Genomic DNA, 16,183 nt, shown 5'->3' with positions numbered 1-16,183 from the left:
GGACTCAGTGGAATGTAGGCGTTAGAGCTAGATGTATTCTGAGGAGTGGGGCAAGAATGTCACAGAATTTCTTGTAAAATTCAGCACCGAATCCATCAGGACCGATATTTTTTATTGATTTAAGTAAACCCTTTAGTCTTGGAGGTACAGCTCCCCGCCAGGAGGGGTTGCTGCAGTGCCCTAAGCACCCCTAGTTCCAGCGTCCCTGTCCATCTTATTGTTACCCTCTGTTTCTCTCATCCTTCAGACCACACAGTGTGTTCCTTCAGTACACACAGTGCCGTTTCCAGTGGATGTTTTCTGCCTGGCTCTTCAGACAGCCTGCCCCCCTCAGCCACCAGCTGAGGGCGCTCTTCCTCCAGTGGAGTAAACACAACAAGCGGAGGGTAGCCAACTGGGGCGGGACCCTGTGTGACGTCTGGTACCTGGCTATGCTCCACCCAATCACAGCAGACTACTGGAGAGGAAACGGCTGGTAGAGATGAGACCATGGGTGAGTTATTTAACCTTTACTCTTGTCTGCATATTTGATTTGATTTGATCATCTTTATTTCCAACACGTAAAAGAAGTTTAAACAAAACTAAATGAAAGCAAAAACAGCTCAAATAACAAAAGGACCATCATCAACTTCATATGAAATTCACCTATCGCTAAGCCCCGAACGTAGATGAGTAAATCACAGCGCGTGCAGCTCCACAATACACTCAGACAACCTGAGCCTAGAGCTCCATAGAGAAGCATAGAGAAGCAGAAGAAATCGGGATTCTCCTCTGGGTTTATGTTATATATAAAGTTTATTGATATACAGAGGTACATGAAATAGATTACCAGGCGCCACTCTTCAATTCAGCGTATATATAATCCACAGAGAGGTTACTTTAAGTCAGGGGTTCCCAAACCTTTCCGACCAAGTACCACTACGTACCAAACCAAATTTCCCATGGACCACTTCCACTGCGTATAACCCCCCCCCCCCCCGCCCATAAAATAAAATTTGATGATTTAACTATGCAATAGCAGCAGAAAGGCTAAATAACAATATAAGGCTACTAGCTGGTTCAAAATGAACACACACGGACACTCACTCTCTCTCTCACACACACACACACACACACACACACACACACACACACACACCTGCCAACATTAGGCTGTGAAAAAGAGGACCCCTTTGAAAAAGTTTTTTTCCCTCACCAAAATGTTGCCTAAATTTGGAGTGTTATTTAGCTACCTTCCTTCCTGACAAGCTAGCATGACATGTTTGGTACACATCCATTCCTTAAGTCTTCTAGTTTCATATGATACCAGAAACTTCGCTCTGGCTTTAAAACTGAGCCTGCTGCAGCCTCTGAAAGTAAATGTTCAAAATTGTGATGTTTCCCAAATATCGCGATATTTCCGAAAATCGGCCCAATCCGGCAACTGCTCAGGGTTAATGTGTATGTAAAAACTGTTGTCTGTAAAAAAAATAAAAAAAAAATGCAATTCTCTGGCGGACCACCAGGCGGAGGAGCCCCGCGGACCACAGTTTGGGAACCAATGCTCTAAGTGAATAAAATGTCAATTCTGGATGTGAGTCGCCTATTATCCCCACTGGTTAACTTATCCCGCTGTCTTCCTCCGTTAAAACTGCATTTGAATGGAGTTTGATTAAAGATTCGCTAAAGCCGTTTCCATGCATGTATCGCATTTATTTTCATTGATAGCTTTAAATGTTGTACATTGCCCTCCGGGGCAATGTAGCATTTGTCGAAAATATAGCAACCCCGTTTGTTGTGACGGAGTTCTCACTTCCTCATCTCGTCGCTTCCCAAGAATGCTCTGTTTCTATAATATATTCAGAACTAACAGTTCCCAGTGGCCGCTGAGGGAGAGCCCGCCCCAGGCTCCCAGCCTGGGGCGGATTAGCGTCAGATTAGCGTCTGTGGACCAGCACGCTAGGTTGCGAGTTATCGTTAACTTAACGGTTACTACGCTAAAGAGGACATCTCAAAATGCCTAGACTTACCGAATGCACCTCTGCAGTTGCTGGATCACGTACAGTTGGCGTCGCTCCAGCTAGAAGTGTTAATTTTGTGGCTATAGACAAATTGGTGCAGGTAGCTTGTGTGAGAGAGACCCGCGCAGTATGCGTGAGGAAGCTTGTGACGTCCCGATCCCCCGTCTGGGCAAACGAAGCGTTTGGGGGTGTGGCTTGGAGGAGACTGCTTGAGAGAGCTGTATAGGGACAAATCCAACTGTGGCAGTTCTGAGCTTGTGACCACTCATTACAGGGAGGGCTGACAGCAGTATATATGCATTTACAAGTAAAAACAGCTTTTGCACGGAATGGGACCTTTAAGGATTTTTCAAAATGTCTATGGAGAAAATGAATGGGGAACTCACTTCCAGGGCAACAAATGTCACATGACTGAGTGCTCAGCTCTATAGAGGGAATGCACCGACGCCACGCCCCCTCCCGAACACGCCCCCTCAGCCGGACTAAGCAGCACTGAGTGTCAAATTTCCAAAACAAACGTGGCTTCCGCCAGGGGTAGTAGCGAAACCACGGCTAATATAAACGATTATCTGCTTAAATTAAAGGCAGTTGGACTCGAATGTGACCCTTATAGCTTGCCAAAGAACCAGTGGTCCATGGACGTAGACATGTGGCCATGAATAGGGTTTCCTGACATTTATATGTAGCTACTTAATATAGACGCCAGGGAAGCATACAAGAGCCTGGACGCGTGGTTGTACTTCAAGGCTGGATTTGTTGGCGACATTAAAGCAATGGATATTCTGGTTGTATGTGGAGAGGTAAATATTTATTTTATTACAACTTTTATTAAGAAAAATATAGCATACGCTGTCACTAACACACGCTAGCTTTGTTCAATCATAGTGAACACTGTCACTCATGTAACGTTATATCTGTGCAGGTAAAACACAGCCAGAGAATGAATGAGCCCTCATTGAAACCCTGGATAGCTGCAGAGAAGACCGGGACCATTTCATTAGCTTTCGGCAGCCTGTAAAAAGATACCTCCGACGCCTTGTTGAATCTATTTTTACAGTCAATGGCACAACAGCACTTTCCCATTTACGTTGTTTTCTCGCGGAAGCTGAACGCTAAACACCGTGACCGGGCGGCACCACCTGGCTTGTTTAGACGTTTTGACACTCACTGCAGCTGAGTGGGCGTACCCGCACTGACTGTCGCGTCCGTGACGTCACGTGCATTCCCTCTATAGTGCGCTGAGTGATGTCACTCGAGTACTCCATGATGTGATCAGTGATGGTCACTCGAGGAATTGTGATGTCATCAGGGAGTGATATCATCAGTGATGCGAAGTTGAGCAATTGTGTGCAGCACATGCCAATAGAGCAGGCGAGGCCACGTGCGGGCGAGGCTGCGCAGCGGCCCAGCTGTGTATGCGAGCCTGTGTTGTGGTTGAGCTCCAGGGTGGGTGAGTTTAGCAAGCCTGCGATAGAATCAAGCACGCGTGATTTCTAATGATACAATAAAGTCAATAGGCAAACTTATAAACAACACACATTAAATATGATGTTGGAAAAGGAGTAGGAAGAAGTATGCACTTATGTATTCCTAGTGGTTCAAGGTTCAAGGTTCAAGGATATTTATTGTCATTCCAAAACATGAAACATGGAAGGGAACGAAATATGGGCTCAAGGTCCTGGTGGATATGTCAACTAGGATATCATAAATCATAAAATATCATAAGAACAACTGAGTACTAAGAAGGAGAACAATATAAAAACAACATATAAATTAGAATCATCATAAAAACAACATAATACCTGATGTAAGAGCAAGGGAAACAATTTAAGGTGCATGTGTTCGCTCAACAGGGAGCCACTTAAAGTTCATTTTGTTATGCTCACAGCTGGCGGCATTAAAGTGCGAGGAGTGTGGCAGCAGTTAATTTCACGAGCAGCAGATTTGAGATATACATATATAGATATAATACATACTATGTACTATATATAAAAAATAATATATAAGTATATAATTAGATACGTAAAAAAATAAGGTAAAAGTTATAAGAAGTAGCAGCAGTACATTACACGAGCAGCAGTTTAGATATATACATATAAAGATATAATACATGCTATGTACTATATATAAAAGATAGTAATATATATGTATATAATTAGATACGTGAAAACTAAAGTGTGTAACGTTAGAGTGGTTATGCATTGTTCATAATTCTCACAGCCACCGGAAAGAGGGGCACGGTGGCTCAGTGGTAGAGCTGTCGCCTCACAGTCAGAAGGTCCTGAGTTCGATTCTCGCCTGGGACACTGTGGGCGCTGTGGTTGTGTTCCCCCCCATATCTTCAGTGCCTACTGCCCAGGTGGGTTATCTCGTCGTAAGGGTCTTTCTCTCTGTGTGGAGTTTGCATGTTCTCCCCGTGCTCCCCCAGGGGGTTCCTCCATATATAACCCCCCCACTAAAAACATGCAGAAGATCAGATCGTCATCGTCATCCGACCAGTGACGACAACATCCGAAGTTGGTCCCCGGGCGCTGTACGAGAAAGCGACCACTGCTCCTGGCCTGCCCCCCGGAGGAAAGGACATGCCTGGATGGGTTAAATGCAGAGGACACTTTTCACCGGCCACCGTCAGCATGAGTGTGTTGTGGCCGCATGCATGTGTTGTGGTGTTCGTGTGACAATAAAAGACGGGGCTTGTCCGTTACGAGAGAGTTTTAAAGAAGCTATTCTTGAGCCTGGTGGTTCTGGCTTTGATGCTGCGTAGCCTCCTACCAGAGGGGGGGAGGGGCAACCAGTCCATTGGCAGGGTGGGTACAGTCCTTCATGATTTTACCAGCTTTATTCTTGCATCTGTCCTGGAAGATGTCACTGATGGTTTGGCAGGCGGCAGCCAATGATCCTATGTGTGGTTTTGACCACACGCTGCAGTGCTTGTTTATCTGCAGCAGAGCAGCTGCCATACCACACAGTGATGCAGGAGGTGAGGACGCTCTCCACCACACACCTGTAGAAGGAGGTGAGGACGCTCTCCACCACACACCTGTAGAAGGAGGTGAGGACTGAGGTGCCGAGGCCAGCACGCTTCAGCCTCCTCAGGAAGTAGAGGCGTTGGTTGGCCTTCTTCACTGTACTGGTTGTGTTCAGGCTCCATGTGAGAGTGTCGGAGATGTGCACTCCCAGATATTTAAAACATGGGACAACTTCGACAGCTGCTCCCCCGATGATGAGGGGAGGGGGGGTGGAGCTGGATTTCCTGAAGTCTATTATCATCTTCTTCGTCTTCTTCACATTGGAGAGGTTGTTTGTTGCACCATGCCTCCAATTTCTCCACTTCCTGTCTGTACGCAGACTCATCGTTGTTTGTGATGAGCCCTACCACTGCCGTGTCGTCAGCGAACTTCACGATGTGATTGCTCAGGTTCCAGGCTGAGCAGTCGTATGTGAGCAGTATGTACAGTAGAGAGCTGAGTACACATCCCTGGGGGGAGCCGATGTTGAGGATGATGCGGGAGGACAGGATGTCATGGATCCTGACAGATTGGGGCCTGTTTGTCAGGAAGTCCAGTATCCAGTTGCACAGAGATGGGCTTATCGTGCATTCCTTTATAACTGGGAACTGGTAATCTTACCGGTTCAAAGTTCATGAGCTGGGACGTGACGTCACTAGAGCTGGTATTTCCCATTCCAAACTCGTAGGAGTCTCAGCAGCCCCGACCTAAAAAAATCCAAGATGGCTGCTCCGCGCAACAACAGTAGTTATAATCATATAAATGCTATTTAGCACTTCTGTCTTGTTTGTGTCTCGTTAAATCAGCTGTACACACAGCACGGCCTACTTCTATCTGTGTGGACATGAGGCTGCAGTGTTTGTATGCGCAAAATGCCACTAAATGTTATATCAACTGTTATTGCTAACAATGGCTAGCCTGGCTAGCGAGTGGATCTGACCAGTGAACAGTGAACTTCCCAGCTCAACTTTTCTGCAAATGGAACGCTAACAAAACGGATGTGACGTCATTTAGCCTCCACCTCCCAGTTCTTTTGCGATAAAGGAACGCACGATTAGTCCGAGTTGTGACAGCTTGTCAATCAGGGTTTGTGGAATGATGGTGTTGAACGCAGAGCTAAAGTCCAGGAACAGCAGTCTGACGTAGGAGTTCTTGCTCTCCAGGTGAGTGAGGGCCAGGTGAGCCACGTAGGAGATGGCGTCTGCGGTGGAGCGGTTCTCCTTGTATGCATACTGGTGGGGGTCTATGGTAGTGCTGATGGTCTCTTTTATGTGTGACATGACCAGCCTTTCAAAGCACTTTGTGATGATTGGGGTGAGTGCTATTGGGCGGTAGTCCTTCATACATGTCACTGTGGGGGATTTCGGGACAGGGATGATTTTTAAGGCAGTTTTAAGGTTTAAGGTTTTAAGGCAGTTTTAAGGCATGTTGGGACAGTTGCTGTTGAGAGGGAGACATTAAAAATGTCCGTCATCACCTCTGAGAGCTGGTGTGTGCAGTCCTTAAGGACCTGGCCAGGGATGTTGTCTGGTCCTGCAGCCTTGCGGGGGTTGACTCTCTGCAGACACTTCCTCACACTCTCAGCAGAGACACTGGGGGGGGGGGGGGGGGTGAGCCTGGAGACAGGAGGGATGTTTGGGTCCTCAAAGCGAGCATAGAATGTGTTGAGGGCATCAGGGAGAGACGGGTCCCTGGGGCATTCTACATCTCTTTTGGTGTAATCTGTTATGGACTTGATGCCCTTCCACATGCTCCGGGGGTCATTGGTGGAAAAGTGACGCTGGATTTTTAGAGCGTATGTTGCTTTGGCCCTTTTTTTTTTCTTTTTTTTTTGAACTTATTTTTATTTATTTTCTCAAGTGCAATTATACATTTATTCATTCATTTACATCACAGGTATGGGTGTATTGAAATGCAGTCCATATAATCTTGTCTTTTCAATGTCCATAGTCTCCATTCCCATATGACCGGGTTTGTTATTGTCTTTTCTTCGTATGTAGAGAAAAGACATACAGCATGACAGTCAGTTCAAAATTATAGAAGATAATAGACAAATTAAAGCAAAAGAAGAAATAAAATTAATAGCCTACTACAGGTGTTGTTCACTACACTCTAGGCAAAACAAAATACAAAAAGATTGGTGACCACCTCATCAAGAATGCCTCTGTCTTTAATTGTAACCTTGCAGTTATTTCCTCCATCTGATAAACATCTTTAACCTTCTCCTTCCATTGTGTTATCGTGGGGGGCTGCGGTCTCAGCCAAGAGATTGTGATCATTTTCTTAGCGGTTAACAGAAGGACTCTAAGTATTCGTTTCAAGTTATTGTTTCCCATATCTTCTGGTATTATTCCTAATAAATAGTAAGATGGTTCCAAGGGTAATCGAATCCCTAGACAGTTCTTAATTTCTGTTTGTATGTTCTGCCAATAATCCCCTAATTTTGGGCAGTCCCAGAATATGTGTGAATGCTCTCCTATCAGGCCGCAACCCCTCCAACATCTGTCTGAGGTACCACCAAACTTTGACGTGATGAGGAGTCCTGAAAAACCTCATCTTAACCTTCCATTCAAATTCCTTCCAGATGGGACTACTAGTTGTTTTGTGTCCCTCTGCGCATGCTAATTCCCAATCTTCTTCCGAAATTATAGATTCCATCTCCAGTTCCCATTTTCTTTTAATGTCCAGACTATTATCCATTAAATCTCCTTGCAGTATTTTATATATGTAGGAGGTGATTTTCTTTTTGACAGTCCCATCAATTGTTAGCATAAAAAAACTTTCTAGATGTGATGGTGTATTACATAATTTGTCCCATTCTTTGTGTTTCTGGAGGTAGTGTCTTATTTGTAAATATTTTAAAAAAATCATTGTGTGGAAGGTTATATCTGCGCTGAAGTTGTTCAAAGGTCATCAGGACCCCTCTTTCAAACATTTGACCCAACATGATTAGACCCTTTCTTTCCCATTCTTTAAACCCTGCCCCTATTTTGGATGGGAGAAAATCAATAGTTCGTGCAATCTTCATCGCTATAGATATTGATGAGGGGAGTCTTAGCTTCTGTCTCACGGTTGACCATATTTTCAGAGTGGTTTTTACCCATTGATTATTAATTTTATGTATTTTCCAAGAATCCTTGTTCAAAAATGGGATTACATCTAATGGTGCTTTTGGGCAATGATTTTGTTCCATCCCCACCCATATTGTGTCTTTGTCTTGAGATAGCCATGCTACCATTGATCTGAGCTGAGCTGCCCAATAATATTTTTCCATGTTGGGTAAGTCTAGACCCCCCTTTTCTTTTGAGCATAATAGTCTTTTAAGTCTAATTCTGGGTCTTTTGTTTTGCCATATACATTTAGATAGCCATTTGTTAATTGTTCTAAATGTAGCAGTAGGGACCTCTATAGGTAGGGATTGGAACAAAAATAGCAACCTTGGTAGTACATTCATTCTTATTGTTTCTACACGCCCTATCAGGGAAAGGGGAAGGACTTCCCATCTTGTAAGATCAGTTTTTATTTCATCCATCGATTTCTCATAATTGGCCTTAAATAGTTGTGATGTGCTAGGAGTTATGACAATTCCTAAATATCTGAATCCTTGCTTGGACCAGTGAAATTTAAATTTTCCTTCTAACTGTGGTGGCCAGCTCCCCACCAGCATCATTGCCTCAGATTTTGATTGATTAATTTGGTAACCTGAAAATTTCCCATATTCTTTTAACACATTCACTGCCAGCCGTTTTTTTTTTTACTGTAGGTAGGTTCTGCCAGAGGGTTTTTTTGAGGATTCTGGCTCATCTTTCAAGACCCGAGGATTCTTTTCTGCTAAGATTTTGTGAACACACAATATCTCAAAACAACTAATAGAATGTGTGCTTTCTCTGTCTAAAAGAGTTAGTTTGTAGAGTTAGTAGTTATGTAAGCATTAGCAGTTGAATACAGCATGGTTTCAGCGTCAGAAAATTTATTCAGAGATAAACGGCTTTTTGTGAAATTCGATAGAACAGTCACTTTAACCATTCATTTTTGGCGTCAGACATCTAAACAATAGTTTTGAACAGTAATTTCCTCCATAACAGCAGGAAACCCCCCTCTACTTCCAACTCCTCCCTCCGTGGGCGTTCTCCTCCGCTCTCCTTGGCTCTGCGGCGGGTCTGTGACAAACGAGTTGCTGCTTTGCTGCTGCTGCCTGGCAGTCTGCATGGGGCTCGCTGGATGGGTTTCGCTGGTTTCTTGGCGGTCCGGTTGAGAGCTCTGATGAAGCTCTTGCGATTCTGGGCTTATTTATGGTGCGTGTTTCAAAGTGTGCATCCAATCTATTCTTGGAACCCCCCACCGTTGCCACCGCTGTGCATCAGCGCGAAAGTGAAAGCGTTTTCGCCATCCATTTTACTGTATGAGAACGGCTTCCTCGCGCTTTTCCCTATAGTTTTGGCTCGCCTCTCCTACTGTGGAGAGACATGTCGCCACTCAGTGGGTCGGTAAAATAGATTATACACATTCAATACCTCCAATTCTGGTATAGGAGACGTAAAAGGGGTTGATCGATGTCCCACCGTCAAATTTTTTTTTTTTTTTTTTTAAGCCTAGATATCTCGTCTTTGGCACTCAACGGTTGGATTCTGTAAGCCGAGATATCTCGTCATTGGCACTCAACGTGTTAAACTACTCATCAATGCCGGAACTGAGGAGACAGGGTCACTGATGTACGTCAATAAGTCATCCGCGTAAAGCGAAGTCTTATTTTCTGTCTGACCATCATCTTTTATACCTTTAATATTTTTATTTTGTCTTATTAATGTCGCAAGGACATTAAACAAGGACAGCGAAGAGCAAAGGACTAAGGCAATCTCCTTGGCGGACCCCTTTCTCAAGGTTGAAGAAATCTGAACAGCAGCCATTCACTCTAACGCATCACCTTGGATTTGTGTATATGACCTTCACCCAGTCCACAAACGTTGAATGAAATCCCATAGCAGCCAGTGTTTTATATAAAAACTGCCAGTTTACAGTGTCAAATGCTTTCTGCGCATCAAAGCTAATTAGCACAGAGTTTTGCATACTTTTCTTGGCACATGTTATAATATTCAGTGTTCTCCTTATGTTGTTTGCTCCTTGTCTGCCGGGAATAAAGCCTGTCTGATCCGGGCTAATGAGTTTTGTTATAATTTTTTGCATCCTTTTTGCCATAATACTAGTCAATAATTTTTGGTCATTACATAGCAGACTGATGGGTCTATATCCTTCACAGAGTGTCGGATCTTTACCTTCTTTGTGAATTACTGATATAATGGCCTCGGACCATGTATTTGGTGGGTCCTTATTGGAGAGAGCAAAGTTAAAAACTTTCTCTAATATTGGTGTCAAATCATCTATAAAGCATCTGTAAAACTCTCCGGGGAGTCCATCGATCCCTGGGGATTTATTATTTTTATTATTAATTTTAAAAAAATTAAAATTAATTTTAATTTTTTTATAGCTTCCCTTATTTCACTTTCAGTAATAACTGATGTAATCTGTGCTGCTTCCTCTTCTGATAATGAGGGTAGGTGTAGTCTGGCTATGAAGGCCTCAATTTCGTTGTCTGTTGTTTCTGAATTAGGTTCTCTGTATAGATCTTTATAAAACGAAGGCATCTGCTATTTCCTTTGGGTGTGTTACAATTTTTTTGAGTGTGGGATGTATAATCTTAGGTACCATACGATTAGCCTGTGCTTTACGGAGTTGAAAGGCCAGTAGTCGACTGGCTCTGTTCCCCATCTCATAGTATTTCTGTTTAGAAAACCTTAAGGCTCCCTCTGCCTTATATGTAAGGAGCTTATCCAAGGACTTCCTTGTTTCTTTTAATACTAGCAGAGTGTTCTGTGTTCCTGTGGACTTATGTTCTATCTCCAATTGTTTTATCTTATTCTCTAACCTAGTCTGCTCTTCCAATCGTGTTTTCTTCAACCTTGATGCAATTTGAATCATCTTCCCTCTTATGACTGCCTTAGCCCCCCCTCCCATAAAATTGATGGTGTCACTTCTCCGTTGTCATTAATCTCAAAGTATTCCTTAAGGTTCTTTTTTAAGTCTTGTACCACTGTTGTATTAGTCAGTAATGAGACATTTAGTCTCCAATATCTGAAATAAAATTCTTTGTTTAGATCTATGCTTAATATGACGGGAGCATGGTCACTCAGAGTTATTGGTTCAATATGACAGTCTGTTACTTTATACATACACTGTTGAGGAAGGCAGAAGAAATCGATCCTCGAGTAGCTATTATGGACATTAGAATAAAAACTGAAGTCCTTCCCCTTAGGATTTATATGTCTCCATGGATCAACTAGTCCTAATTCTGAGAGCATATTATTAAGTGTTTTAGTTTTTTTAGTCTGGGCTCCTCCTTCTGCTGGCACTCTGTCTAATTTCCCATCTTGTACGGCATTAAAATCTCCCCCCGCTATTAACATGCCTTTAGCATTATCGGCAATAACATTGGCAATTTCCTTAAAGAAATCCTGATCATATTCATTTGGAGCATATACATTCAGAATGGATACCTCCACCTCCCCTATTGTGCCTATTACCATGACAAACCTCCCCCTCTGATCCTGAATTACTTTTTCTGAAGAAAAGGCCAACGACCTATTAATTAAGATTGCTACTCCCCTTTTTTTACCAAATGAAGCACTGTATATATGATTTACCCATTCCCTTCTCAATTTTTTATGTTCTCCTTCTGACAGATGTGTCTCCTGTAACAAGCCAATTGAGCATCTTAGTTTTTTTAATTGACTATATATTTTCTTCCTTTTAATAGGATGATTCAGTCCATGGACATTATATGTGATTACGTTCAAATCATTCATGGATGTAAAGCTAGGGTATTCAAATTTGTCCTAATGTTTTTCCATTTTGTTGCTAACCCAACCCTCAGTTCTAATACGATGCACCTGAAAGATTTCCATGATATAATATACAATTGCACTTCTGTGAGAATCAATGAAACAAGTTCTGAACATGATGTGTTATACGAACTTATAACACATAGCAATAAATGAACAAAATAAACAAAAATGACTTCCAAAAACCCAGCTGGGTGCACCTGTGTGCCCAGCTCCCTTTGTGTTATAGGCAGAGAGTAGTGGCCTCTAACTCTCTCTGGGGAGTATGCACAAAGTGCCATCCAAACAACAAACCACAGAAAATAAATCCTCCGGTGAAGTTGGAACCCTATCTCGGGCATTTCCATAATATAAAAAGAAACGGGATATTTCCCTCCCCCAAACGTTTACCAATTTTTTTGTAAACTTACACTCTTTGTTCAGTGTGATTAGCTTTTTTTTTTTTTTTTCTTTTCTTTTTTTTTTTAAATTATTATTATAATCTTTTATTATTGTTTTTCACTCTTTTTTTTAAAACATTCTTATTTTATTCTTATTTTATTTTAAGTATGCTGCCCCAAAGTGTCCCGAATATGAGTGGGTAACATATTACCTCGCTGTTGTCACTCAAGTCTGACTCTGTTACCTGAGCACCTCTCACTGTAGCTGTCCTTTCAGACCTGTAGAAAGGATCTCAAATCCGCGTCTGACAGAGTTTCATCTCTTCTCCCTCTCCCGTTATCCTGCCTTCGCCACGTTTCTCTGGAGAGCTCTCGTTCCATCTTCTCCCTCTCGCTCACCTGGACTGTGACGCCCAGATCTTGGAGTGTTGGCACCGCCTCAATCAGGGTAGGAAACGTTTTCACTCCGGACGTCAGGTTGACTCTCAGCTGGGCTGGAAAGCGACATCTGGCCTGGATCCCCTTCTCCTTCAGCTGTTTTATCACCCCACGTATCTTCGCTCTTTTCATCTGTACATCTGGAGAGTAGTCTTGGTCAAAGTATATGACTTTCTCTTGAAACATGACCCGCTTCTGTGCCCAGGCTTGACGGAGCACCGCTTCTTTCACTGTATAGTCTAGAAACTTTATAATGATGGAGCGTGGTGGTGCGTTGTTGGCTGGTTTTTGTCCCAGTGATCTGTGTGCCCTCTCAATCTGTATATTCATCTCCGGGGGGAGCTGTAGCGTGGTCTTTATTAGTTGTTGCATAAAGCCAGCCATGTCATTCTTCTCACTCTCTTCGGGGACCTGGTACACTCTCAAATTGTTACGGCGTATACGGTTCTGCAGATCATCACACATATTAGTGAGAGCAGCGTCTCTTCTCACCAGGTGGCGGATAGCCCTTTCATGCCGCCGGCTGTTGTCTTCGACCTCGCCGATTCTGGTCTCCGCCTCCGCGGTTCTTTGCTCAAGTTTCCCCGTTCGTTGTTTCAACTCCCCCACCGACGTTTCCAGCCTGGAAAGTGTCGCTTTGGTATCAGCAAATGAGTCCTTAGTTTCTTTTCTCAGTTCTTTCAGTTCTCGGATTAGTTCCTCCATGTTCCCTTTACTCTCGTCTTCCTTAGTTTCCACCTCGGGTAATGGCGGCGGAGGCTTCTCTCTTTCTTCGTCTTTTTGAAACACGTTTTGCTGCTTCACCTTTTTCCTTTTCTTGTTATTCCGTGTGTTCATATTACATCTTCTTAACTTATATCGTGTTAGTTATGTTCAGAACCTTCTATAACTTTGATAAGCAGCTAATCACAGCTAAATGTTAGGGGAGCGAGCACCCGACGCGTGTGTCTCAAAGCATAGCGCCACCGGAAGTCCGCTTTGGCCCTTTTTATGCCTGCATTGAGACATAACCTCGCTGCCCTGAGTTCGGTTGTGTCACCAGACCTGAACGCTGTGTCACGGGCTTTTAGCAGAGCGCTAGTCTCGCTAGCCAGCCTCTCTTCCTTTCTGTCAGAGAGTCTGGCATCGCAGGTTTCGATTTTGGGATTGCGAAAAAAATGCTCTGTTTGGGTTAACCAATCAGCTTCGTCTTGGGCGGTGCTTAGCGTTAGTGCCCTTGGAAAATCGTTTCGGGGTGGAACTTGTGTCGGCGGAACATTTAGACGGGAGGAGAGCTCACAGGCATAAAGATGGCGACCTCACCGAAAGAAGCTAACACTCCTCGCAAAATAATACCAGACATATGTCGATTGTGTGATGGTAGTTTTCAAAGAAGAAAAGACAGACATCGCCTCATTAGCAGTTCGCACGAGCCGAAGCCTACATTTACTTTAGCGCTGGAGGGGCTCACTGCACCCGTTAAAACCACAGACGATTTATTAGCTGTATGTGGCTCTTGTAGAATGTTGTTAAATCGATATCACAGAAGCTCATGTGAGGTGGAACGGATCGGTGCTTTGGTCAAGTTTAATTGTATGTTTAATAAGGTACATGCTATTTGCACCTGTATGTCAAATACGTCGAATCTAAAATGTTTAAGCACGTCTAACGTATGCACATGACATGTGCACCCATGTGCAGTGAATATGCCACTGTCTCGGACTTGTCTTATCACTATATTGCCTTATTGCCTATTGCTGCTCATTATTGCTTATTGTTGCCTATTGCTTATTGCAATGTCGTAAACGGAGTCCACAGCACAAGAATTTCACACGTGATACTTGTACCATGGAGTGACAATAAAAATCTTGAATCTTGAATCTTGAATTGGTTCTATACCGATGTTTGGATCTGTAGCGATAACCAGTGTTAAGATTGCTGTTATGGCCAATATCTGATATTTGCTGATGTACATATGCTCAGCATAAAAACAAGTTTGTGTTGACCAAATATTATACGTCTTATAAAACACTAAAACACTGAATTAGAAATAGCAATGTCTTTATTTTCAAAAAATTAGGAAAAGCAAAGATAAGAGAAACAGCATTTTTCCCTCTCTAGGAAAACTACCAGCTTTTACAGGAGCCCACAAAAAAAGGCTTGAATGTGTGGAAACACGTTAAATGTAAATAATCACACAATGTACACACATCTATTACAATAACCAAAGATTTTTCTGTTTCTGTGTTGGCCAAATTTTGTACATCTTGTAAAACACATGTGAATTTTAAATAGTAATGTCTTTATTTCCTAAACATTGGCAGACCATAAAACTGAATTACAGCATTCCCCCCTCTATAGAATATATCAGCGTGATGTCACTGCCACCCAAAAATGTGTAACTCTGTGGTAGTTAACTAGTATGAGTTGTACCAAACAAACGTTAATATCTCAAAAACTAAACGTCACATCGCATATATTTTGACATTATGTGTGAGAGCAGAATTAGCTCAAGAGGATGATTTATAATTATGCATGTCGTGTTAAAGTTGTGTTGAAGTTGTGTGAACTGTCGCAGTTCCTAAAATGTAAACCGAGTCAGCGGCTAGAGTGAGACACACAAGCCTCCTAAAGCTCAGGCTCCATAGGGTTCAATTGCTACCCAGTGATGCGGTTTGTTTACCAAAATGCTGCTCGACTGATCCCTCGTATATGAATAGAAGTAGCAGGCTTTACAGGACCTCAGACAATAAAAAAGAGAGGCTTGCTTGTGTTAACACTTCTCAACTGTGCTGTGTAAAAACTATTTACTAACAAAAAGTATGTGGAAACCGTGACTAGTCGTGGAGCACTGAGAAGCCTTTTTAAAACAATGTCATGTTTCCAAATACATCAAGACCACTCAAGCTGTCCTCCTCCTCAAAGTGTTCCTCCTCTGTATCTCCGAACACCTGTGACACAATGTTCAATATCGCCTGTGCCTCAGCAACCTTAAAAACTTGCACATTGCAAAATACATCCACCAATGTGAAAAGTCTGTTGCTTGACTCAAGCACTTCTTTGACAATATGTGCTCCTGTGTGGCTTTCAGCTTGTTGAGTGGAATAAACAGAGACTGCTCCAAAAACACCTTGCTGCGGCATGTCATGTGTTATGCTCTCTAAGCATTCCTGAAGAATGTTTCTCTGTTCATCTGTAACAGTTCTTTCTTTTACAAGCCCATCCCCTGCATGTTTCTCTAGTGGACTTGCACGTCCATCACAGGTATCGAGACAGTCACAATATAATGCACAGGAGCTACAACATGCATGTTTGGGTTCAAGAGGCTTTGTTTTCTCACCATCAAACAGCTGCAGCAGTTTGACTCTCATGCACCGTTTTCTTTCAGAGACATACTGGAGCATTTCATCCGATAAGCCTTGTAGCTGTCTGCCGTGGTATAAGATAACTGAATGTGCCTGACACCCATCTCGCCCTGCCCT

General features: G+C 43.0%; 1 protein-coding gene across 1 annotated transcript in view; it reads left to right on the top strand.

The window, feature by feature from the left end:
- The first annotated feature begins 345 nt into the window (after window positions 1-345).
- The window catches only part of LOC310770979 (PDZ domain-containing protein 2-like), a 90,806-nt gene continuing 74,968 nt past the window's right edge, over window positions 346-16,183 (top strand). The window contains exon 1 of the mRNA XM_083663674.1: window positions 346-493. Within this exon, the coding sequence (XP_083519800.1) occupies window positions 490-493 (4 nt within the window). The 5' untranslated portion in view covers window positions 346-489. The remainder of the gene's footprint in view (window positions 494-16,183) is intronic.

The sequence above is a fragment of the Poromitra crassiceps genome, assembly GCF_964638095.1.
Source record: "Poromitra crassiceps genome assembly, contig: HAP1_SCAFFOLD_284, whole genome shotgun sequence".
NCBI classification, from domain to species: Eukaryota; Metazoa; Chordata; class Actinopteri; order Beryciformes; family Melamphaidae; genus Poromitra; species Poromitra crassiceps.
This window is presented reverse-complemented; position numbering and strand designations above follow the sequence as displayed.